Source organism: Coregonus clupeaformis, chromosome 36 (genome assembly GCF_020615455.1).
Source record: "Coregonus clupeaformis isolate EN_2021a chromosome 36, ASM2061545v1, whole genome shotgun sequence".
In the NCBI taxonomy this organism is placed as follows: domain Eukaryota; kingdom Metazoa; phylum Chordata; class Actinopteri; order Salmoniformes; family Salmonidae; genus Coregonus; species Coregonus clupeaformis.
In genome coordinates this window covers 6,516,385-6,526,606 of record NC_059227.1, presented here as the reverse complement: position 1 = coordinate 6,526,606, position 10,222 = coordinate 6,516,385, and the positions used below count along the sequence as shown (strand labels likewise).

Here is a 10,222-nt window from a genome sequence, read left to right as displayed (position 1 = left end):
GATTTTATTTCAAGTAGGATAGCAGCCTACACAAGAAATAACTAATATTGATAACCATCTAGATGTCACCTTGATACATACAGTCTACTACTCAATGGGGAGGACATGAACAGAGAAAGTTAAGCGCTGTTCAGTGTTCACTATTAATGCAAGTCACCACACCCTAATAGGGATTTGTTTTATCTTAATCATATCACAATCAACTTTTACCAGTTGAATGTAGACACAACTGTAATACTTTTAGAAATATTTTTCCACCAGAAATATTGTATGCAAATATGCAAATTAGGTGATGTCTCATTATATGTGCATATTTGCATATCAAGCACATACATTTTTCTGGACACTGGATGTTTTCATTTTGTTAACATTCTCCAGGACCTGACTTTTCCTAAGCAGATTAAAATACTAATTACACATTTTTCCAAAGAAAATGTTATCTAGAATAAAACATTTATAACATATCAACAAGTCTGGAGAATATATCTAAGCATAACCACACACAATTTGGTGAATGCTGATGCTTCTGATGTTGAGAAAAATGTGGTGGCATGTGGGAAGAGTCGGACAAGTACACTGACCTTAAGACTACTAAACACCTACTTAGACCCAATCACCATCTCTTCAAAGTAAATTACTAAATATAGTCCAGTTTATAACATTCTCTATGAAATGGGATTTTAAATTATGGGGAAATCAATTACATTTTTACATTTTTGTCATTTAGCAGACGCTCTTATCCAGAGTGCATACCTTTTCATAGTTTTCTCATACTGGCCCCCCGTGGGGATCGAACCCACAACCCTGGCGTTGCCATGCTCTACCAACTGAGCTACAGAGGGCTTTGAAATTATAGTAGTGAGCTTTGAAATTATTGATATAATTCCATTTTAAAGTGGTTAAAGAAAATATATTTTTTCATCAGGTTTTTGAAATGTTTATGTTTAGTTTGTGAAAATACTAATATTAAAAGACCAAAATACCAACAAATCTCTAAATTGATAGACAGATGCAAAAACTTCAGCCTGTGGTGTCTGGCCTTACATTTAGGATGTTTATTTGTGAGTTTTAATCGGTTGAGCTTCTTGTTCAGCAAATCACGAGCTCTGTTTTCACGCTTGTTTTTGAAATTCAGCCGCTGTGCCAATTGGCTGTGGGTTTGTAATTGGATGACATCACATGCTAGGGTGGGTGTAGCTGAGGCAAGCACACACATTTTCTTCAGAATATAAATTTAGCTTCTTTTTTTTTTTTTTATCATTATATTCATAAAATGATCTTTACAATAATTCCTCCAAATAGAGGAATAGATTTGATTATTTATTGTTGGGAAAATAAACAAGGCAGACTTGATCAACGCAGAACATTTATAATTCCAGTCGAACAAGGTCTCAGACGTTTGGAAGGTGTTAACCACATCACACTAATCTTGTGAATTGTTCCGGAGGAGATATTCAGCCTGAAATAGATAAACACAAAATATAGTATTTAGAAGAAACAAAAAAGGACAATTCGGTTGAAAACGCTTCTTTACTGTAGGCCTAGCTACTTCGGTACCTGACAACAATCCACATTCATTTATTCTTGAAGTGCCAACCTATATAATTGAAGAGTAGAAGTAGGCTACTACCCTATTGAATCCATTTGCTTCTATGGAAGACATGGGTCTATGTTATTTCACTCATCAGTGCTCTGTCTACTGGTCTCTGATGTATGCGTGTACAGTATATTGTTTCTGTATGTCCCTTGCTGGTGACAAGTCTGATTTTCTCTTTGTGGGATTAATAAAGTTTATTAAATAAAATAATATCTAAACAAATGGAATAATAACATTACCAGGAAGTCTACCGGGTCGTCTGGCTTGGCCTTGCAGCACTCCATCATGCCCTCGGTGAGAGAGGGCATTACGTAATTCATTAGGTAGTTCCTCAAGGGGGCGGAGCGAGCCACCAGCAGCTCATGCTCCTGCCTCTTCACCTCAGTCACGTGACGGTTCTAGAGACACACACACACACACACACACACACACACACACACACACACACACACACACAACGTACGTACAACTCCGCTAAACTAAAACTACAGCTCCATGGTTTACGTTGTTGCTGGTGGCCCACTCTTCCATGGTATACAAAGAGTGGTTTTAAGAGTTTATAGATCTGAGAGGACTGGATAGGGGTAAGCAATATGGAGATGAGCCTATAAGGATTCCAAAATGGAATCAAATCTCAATGAGTAATGTGAGAGAGATGTTTCCTGTAATGGCACCCTATTCACATTATGGCATACTACTTCTGATGCTGCCCTTCTCTTACCCACTCCTCTAGCTGTGCGGCCATCTTGGCAGCGGTCTCAGCCTCCCTCCTCTTCCAGTCTGCTGTCTCCAGTACCAGGCGCTGTGCTGTCTCCTCTGCGGACTTCCTCTCCATCTCCTCTCTCTCCTCAGGGGTGGGTCCGTAGTTCCTTGGATGCCCCACCAGCCTGGTGATCTTCTCCATCACAGCACCATATTCAGGGTCGACGGCATTGTTCACCTCTGACAGACAGACATCAGACTATGAAAGACTGACAGACTTCCTCTCAATGCGTTAAGTTCAATTCAATCACTATTTACTACAATTACTATACACCGGTTCTGATAATTAAGTTGAATATTAGGGTTTCAAAATGACCTTATCCATCGCATTATTCTCTTTTGGTAAATCAGTATCTCCAGTTTTTCGGCCTTACCAATGTGCTCTGGGTGAATCTCCAGCTCGTCAAAGTAGTTCAGAACCGTTTCATCTTCCACGTTGGCTTTTCTATATATCTTCAGCCGGCTAAGGTACTCATCTTTAGAGTAGCGCATCTTCTCTGCCACACTCTCAGGTAGGTTCTGCACCCGCTCCTTTAAGAAGTCATCAGATGCCTCCAGGGAGAAAATGAACTCTGCAAAACAGACAGACGGGGGATCAATAATTGCCCTGCAATACTGTGCAATTCAGTGTAACATATATATTAACAATTACTTACCAGGAATGATCTTCTTGTTGTAGGCAGGCATTTTGGACCTGGGATAATCCGGTTCCATGTCTTCATCTGGAAAACATCAGTGTTTAAGAGACCAAGCAGGATGACAACGGTCAGTGTGGAGTTTGGAAACAATAGTTCCAATGAAAAGGTTATTTTGCAATATCTTCAATGTTTCAATTGTAAATAATGTTAATTTGATTTATGTTAACCATAGAAGATCTCCTTGGCCTGATCGTAGGACTTGGGGAAGCCGTCGAGGACGAAGCCATGGTTCCTGCAAGGCGTGGAGTTCAGCTTATCACGCATGATACGGTAAACAAGCCTGTCGCTCAGGCGACCTGCAAGAATAATGATGACATTTATGAAATCACTAACACTGTTTCAGAAATTTTTGAAAACAATGTAACAAAAGAAACATCTTCATAATAGGAAATCGAACAAATGATAGAGATGAGGCGTCTTGCTTTCAGGAACAACTGATAGTGTATCTTCTTATTATTCCCCAGCTTTAGCGGAGTCTATACTCTACAACAAGCTTTCAGGAACAACTGTGGAATATTAACACACCTTCATTTTGCTCCATGCTGTCCTTCAGAGAGTCCAGTTGGTCCTGAGCGTTACTGACCGCCTCTTCACTCTCTCCCTCCTGCTCAGCCCCATTCACAGCCTCCTCCTGACATATAATGAGCAACTCAAATGAATACCTTAATTAATATATTGTAAGATATTGTTTTACAAAATGGTTCACACACCTATTGATACTGTAGAGTGTAAGTGTATAGTACAGAGAGACCTGTAATATCAGAAAATAACAGGGGTGCATTTCTTTTGAACTACCACAAGGGGGGAGGTATTTCCTATTTTACAAGAGAGAATAAATATGAAGTGCTATACAAGCGTAATGCCTTTGCTTTTACTGACCAGATGTTGCATCTTCTCATCAATGACCTCTTGGAGCTTGATGTGGTGCAGTTTGTAATGTTTACACAGTGTCTCTGCCACAGTGCTCTTCCCCACCGCTGGAGGACCCAAGAGACAGATTCTGATGGGCTGATGGGAAAACAAAAGAGCATGTTAAATATTTTAACCATTTATGGCTTGAATATGAGTATATAATATCATAGAAAATAATATAATGACACTATCTATAATCTATAATCTATCTATAAACCTAAACATGGTACACATTCTCTGTATTGCCGTGTAACGAAGCTTTCCTTCCAATAAGAGACAATACGCACGTTCACATTCTAAATTGGTGCTGGGAAAATCCATTCAGACCCTAGCTAAGAACAGAAGAGGTAAACATACAGTAGTAGGTCTGGTCCCTCACCAGTAGTAGTCTCAACAGTTTGTATTCCTCCACCACGCCGTTGATGTTATCAATGATGCCAGCCTCCGACACCCAGTGAAGGTTGAAGGTTTCCTTCAGAAAGATTGGCTCTATCCGCAGGTTGACACTCAGGTGATCCACATCAGCGTTCTGGAAAACAAGGTGAAATTGATGCTCCAACATTGACCAGAGCCGGACCTACTGCTGTTCTGCCAATTTCCCATTGGTCAACCAAGACTGCACAGACAGATCTGGGACCAGGCTAGTGAAGATATGCTCCAACTGACAACGGTCATTTCTGAATTAGCTTTCCTTAACCTGAGATGGGGGATCAAAACAGACAGACCGTCAGAGCATTGGTGAGGTAGGCCTCCTCCTTGGGGACTTTCTTGATCTTCCCTGGACCGAGCACAAAGCTTATTATCTAGCAGGGGGGATACAGAAAACAACACCAACCATTTTGTAGATCTACACATCTATTTAAAAAGAAAGAAATGCAACAACTTTACCAATAAACTTGAAATGATCAACAAGATGTCTGTCTGGCTTAACCTATTTACCTTCACAATATCCTCAAACGTGTTATTGGAATCATCCACAGCGATGAAATAATGTATCTTTGGCTTGTGGTCGATTACATTCTGAATAACCCTTGTAGACAGAAGTAGACAATATTACAGAATTAGTATTTATTTTTACCCAAACTCTGGCAGATACCCTTAAATAAGCAATAATAGAACATCAAGACAATGGAATGGACACATTGAAAAATACAAACCCTGCAAGGTCGTTGACATGAATGGTAGGGATAACATTTGTGCCAGGCCCAAAAACAGGAACTCTTGCAATCTCCCCCAACCAAGACGCCTTGAGGATTGGAGCCAGAGGAAAGAGTGAGATAGAAAACATCCATCGAAGCCTTCATAGAATAATAATGTCTCAGTTAATTAGTTCAGATGTACCTTGAAGAAGTAGTGGAGGAGGTTTTCCCCCATTCCATACTGAACACCTGCTGCCACAACATAACTGGACAGCTTGGACTTTTTCTGGATGGCCAATAAAAAGAGTTGTTGTTTTTGCCGTTGTTTTTGTTGTTGTTTTTGTTGTTGTTGCTGACATTTGCCCTGCCCAGTACACTTACAGTTTTGCCCAGCTTGAGCACCGTTTTCTCTGCGTTGGCGTGCTCCTTGAAGTTAGGATGATGTCTTTTCCTCCTGTAGTCGTCCTCTGTCAGAGGAATCTCTGGGTCATTCTAAGGACAGAAAATATATGAGGAATATTCAGAAAAGTGAATTGACACATTCATTATATAGTGATTAGGCTACATAAGAATTGGAATAGAAACTTACAGGATCGGCTGGCTTGCTCATTGCCCAGGTCATGACTGACGATATCAAAATGAATACCTTCTGAGACGCAAAACTCTCAATATCTGAGTGAAGAGCTGTAGCATAAAGGAAGAGGAGGCATCATCTTACTGTAGGTGCAGTAGGCTAGAGGCCATGCAGTATATGCAAAGTAACTCAAAAAGGTCCAGTGGGACAATATGACAGTCTGAGTAGGGCTGTCAAACGTAAAAAATAACATCTAGTTAATCGCAGGAATTGCTGTGATTAATCACAATTAATCACATTCTGAATTTGCTCAAATTGAGCTGTAATTTAAGATTTAAAAAAAAATACAAAATACATTACAAGAATATTGACATCTTTATTTTGTCCAAAGTAATGGTTTGTAAAATCCGGCAAATTGATAAAGCTCACTTTTAACCTCAATGTCAACTTGTTTTGACATTGCATTGTTGTTTTTAGCTGTATAGATTATGTATTTTGGATTTTTCCAGTGTATTTTCAATGCCTTCAGACAATGCGCTTAATCACAATTTAAAAAAAATTGTGCACTAAAATTGCAAAAAGTTAACTGATTAACTCTGACAGCCCTATCTGAGAGTGAATGTATCATGACGGTTTCATCCAACACTGGTCCATAGCCCACCTGAAATGGCCCAAGTTGCCTCATCTATCAGCTCTGCTGTTGCATTTTCAGAGATATTGTAAACCACCACATCACATTCCAATAGCCTTGGCAGGAGCTGATCTCGGTTCTGTGACTGGAATGGAAATGGAAAGATGTCAATGACAGGCGTAGATGAAAATTGCATGCCTTGTTGATTATATCATATCAAATCAAATTGTATTTGCCACATGCGCCGAATACAACAGGTGTAGACCTTACAGTGAAATGCTTACAAGCCCTTAACCAACAATGCAGTTTTAAGAAGAATAAGTGTTAAGTAAAAAATAGATGATAAAATTAAAAATATAATTAAAGAGCAGCAGTAATTAACAGCAGCGAGGGGGATGCAATAGTCCAGGTAGCCATTTGATTAGCTGTTCAGGAGTCTTATGGCTTGGGAGTAGAAGCTGTTAAGAAGCATTTTGGACCTAGACTCCAGCAGCAAGAACAGTCTATGACTTGGTCTAGTTTGACTTTCTAGGCCTTCCTCTGACACCGCCTGGTATAAAGGTCCTGGATGGCAGGAAGCTTGGCCCCAGTGATGTACTGGGCCGTATGCGGTCGGAGGCCGAGCAGTTGCCATTCCAAGCAGTGATGCAACCAGTCAGGATGTTCTCGATCGTGCAGCTGTAGAACCCATGCCAAATCTTTTCAGTCTCCTGAGGGGGAATAGGCTTTGTCGTGCCCTCTTCACGACTGTCTTGGTGTGTAGCTGATAGATGATAGATGATGCCTCCCGAGTGGCGCAGTGGTCTAAGGCAGTGCAAGCTGTGCCACTAGAGATCCTGGTTCGAATCCAGGCTCTGTCATAGCCGGCCGCGACCGGGAGACCCATGGGGAGGCGCACAATTGGCCCAGTGTCGTCCAGGGTAGGGGAGGGAATGGCCGGCAGGGATGTAGCTCAGTTGGTAGAGCATGGCGTTTGCAACGCCAGGGTTGTGGGTTCGTTTCCCACGGGGGGCCAGTATGAAGAAAAAAAAATGTATGCACTCACTAACTGTAAGTCGCTCTGGATCAGAGCGTCTGCTAAATGACGTAAATGAAAATGTTTGGACCGTGATAGTTTGTTGGTGACCAGCCTTTCAAAGCACTTCATGGCTACAGATGTGAGTGCTAGGGGTCTGTAGTCATTTAGGCAGGTTACCTTAATGTTCTTGAGCACAGGGACTATGGTGGTCTGCTTGAAACATGTTGGTATTACAGACTCAGTCAGAGACAGGTTGAAAATGTCAGTGAAGACACTTGCAAGTTGGTCAGTGCATGCTCGGAGTACAGCACATGTCCTGGTAATCTGTCTGGCCCTGCGGCCTTGTGAATGTTGACCTGTTTAAAAGTCTTACTCACATCGGCTACGGAGAGCGTGATCACACAGTCGTCCGGAACAGCTGGTGCTCTCATGCATGCTTCAGTGTTGCTTGCCTCAAAGCGAGCATAGAAGTAATTTAGCTCGTCTGGTCGGCTCGTGTCACTGGGCAGCTTGTGGCTGTGATTCCCTTTGTAGTCTGTAATAGTTTGCAAGCCCGGCCACATCCGACGAGCGTCGGAGCCAGTGTAGTACGATTCAATCTTAGTTCTGTATTTACGCTTTGCCTGTTTGATGGTTCGTCGGAGGGTATAGCGGGATTTCTTATAAGTGTCCAGGTTAGAGTCCCGCTCCTTGAAAGCGGCAGCTCTACCCTTTAGCTCAGTGCAGATGTTGCCTGTAATCCATTGCTTCTGGTTGGGGTATGTACGTACGGTCACTGTGGGGACGACGTCATTGATGCACTTATTGATGAAGCCAGTGACTGATGTGGTGTACTCCTTAATGCCATCGGAAGAATCCTGGAACATATTCCAGTCTGTGCTAGCAAAACAGTCCTGTAGCTTAGCATCTGCGTCATCTGACCACTTCTTTATTGACCGAGTCACTGGTGCTTCCTGCTTTAGATTTTGTAAGCAGGAATCAGGAGGATAGAATTATGGTCATATTTGCCAAATGGAGGGCGAGGGAGAGCTTTGTATGCGTCTCTGTGTGTGGAGTAAAGGTGGTCTAGAGTTTTTTTTCCTCTGGTTGCACATTTACATCTGGAGGAAACCTGGCACCATCCCTACGGTGAAGCATGGTGGTGGCAGCATCATGCTGTGGGGATGTTTTTCAGCGGCAGGGACTGGGAGACTAGTCAGGATTGAGGGAAAGATGAACAAAGCAAAGTACAGAGAGATCCTTGATGAAAACCTGCTCCAGAGCGTTCAGAACCTCAGACTTGGGTGAAGGTTCACCTTCCAACAGGACAACAACCCTAAGCCAAGAGTGGTTTCGGGGCATGTCTCTGAATGTCCTTGAGTGGCCCAGCCAGAGCCCGGACTTGAACCCGATCGAACATCTCTGAAGAGAACTGAAAATAGCTGGGCAGCAACGCTCCCCATCCAACCTGACAGAGCTTGAGAGGATCTGATGAGAAGAATGGGAGAAAATCCCCAAATACAGGTGTGACAGGCTTGTAGCGTCATACCCAAGAAGACTTGAGGCTGTAATCGCTGCCAAAGGTGCTCCAACATAGTACTGAGTAAAGGATCTGAATACTTATGTAAATGTGATATTTCCATTATTTTTTTTATTTTTATAAATTAGCAAACATTTATAAAAACCTGCTTTTGTTTGTCATTATGCGGTAGAATAAGGCTCCAACCTGACAAAATGTGGAAACGTCAAGGGGTCTGAATACTTTCCGAAGGCCATATACCACAAACCCCTGAGGTGCCTTATTGCTATTGTAAACTGGTTACCAACGTAATAAGAGCAGTTTAAAAATAAATGTTTAAAAATAAATGTTTTGTCATACCCGTGACAATCAGCATTCAGGGCTGGAACCACCCAGTTTATAGTGGGTTATTAAGTATACTCACTGTATAACATTCTAATGCAAAACTGGGGTTTTCCCCGTCTTTGTTAGAGATAGTTCCAACAATTTGAAAAGTCCCATCTTGCAGTGTAAGCTCATCCGCAGGGGGACCATCCTCTTCTGCCTCCTCCAAGGAGCCGCCAACTATGCAGGTTGACAGAAACTATACACAGTCGCAAAAAGTGTAAACAAAAACATTGTCAGCTACATTATGTAATATTTCACCACATCAAACGCCGATACAAATATATTTTTGCTACTTTACCTTTGCGATACATTTAGATGAATATTGTTCAATATTGTTGACGAAAACTCGTTTAGTTCGGTAACTTTCTTTCTTTTCGTCCGCCATGTTTCCCGTTGCTGGGGAAAAGATGCACGCTTTGCGGTTGCTAACATCGCCTCAGCCAATGAAATTAGTGCATTTGCAAACGTGCGCAATGAGCAATGACTGAGCACCAGAAGCATCTTGCTCAGATACCGGTAAATAAAATAAAAATTATAAAATAGAGATAAGAAAGACTTCATGCAGTTAGTTCAATGCACATTTCATAATATAACAAATGCAATGCATAAATGTTAATGCATAAATGCTCAGCCCAGTCAAAACTGTTCGCTGCTCTGGCACCCCAATGGTGGAACAACCTCCCTCACGACGCCAGGACAGCGGAGTCACTCACCACTTCCGGAGACACTTGAAACCCCACCTCTTTAAGGAATACCTGGGATAGTATAAAACTAATCCTAAATGTAAACTTTTTACACAGGGTATTTTGGCAGAAGATAGCACTTGTTCTCCAGTTGTGGTGTAAAATATTTGCTATTTTTGTGAGTCACATAATAAAACTCTCCTCATGACTTCTACCTAGTAACTCTCTGTTGTGTCCTGTCATGTGAATGATAAATGCCTTAATCCTTTAATTGATTGTTTTATCTCACTATTCGGGGTCTTCCTTCAAAACCCACCACAACT

At 41.7% G+C, this 10,222-nt stretch overlaps 1 protein-coding gene across 1 annotated transcript; it reads right to left on the bottom strand.

The window, feature by feature from the left end:
- Positions 1-1,286: 1,286 nt before the first annotated feature.
- LOC121552385 (adenylate kinase 7) lies at positions 1,287-9,640 on the bottom strand. Its single transcript, XM_041865271.2, has 18 exons — positions 9,515-9,640; positions 9,254-9,412; positions 6,344-6,458; positions 5,698-5,792; positions 5,490-5,600; positions 5,311-5,394; positions 5,127-5,215; positions 4,909-4,999; positions 4,695-4,772; positions 4,349-4,498; positions 3,937-4,065; positions 3,583-3,688; positions 3,225-3,353; positions 3,016-3,081; positions 2,734-2,931; positions 2,319-2,539; positions 1,837-1,995; positions 1,287-1,459 (listed from the first exon to the last, which is right to left on the bottom strand). Exons 1-18 carry the CDS (start codon positions 9,599-9,601, stop codon positions 1,424-1,426), a joined length of 2,103 nt encoding a protein of 700 aa, XP_041721205.2. The 5' UTR covers positions 9,602-9,640; the 3' UTR covers positions 1,287-1,423.
- Between the last annotated feature and the right edge of the window lie 582 nt (positions 9,641-10,222).

Coding starts and splice junctions, on each gene's coding strand:
- LOC121552385 (XM_041865271.2), bottom strand. CDS start 9,601: ATGGCGGACGAAAAGAAAGAAAGTTACCGAACTAAACGAGTTTTCGTC. Junction 5,601..5,697: donor TGAGCAAGCCAGCCGATCCT/GTAAGTTTCTAT, acceptor TTCTGTCCTTAG/AATGACCCAGAGATTCCTCT. Junction 4,499..4,694: donor ACCTCACCAATGCTCTGACG/GTCTGTCTGTTT, acceptor CTTGTTTTCCAG/AACGCTGATGTGGATCACCT.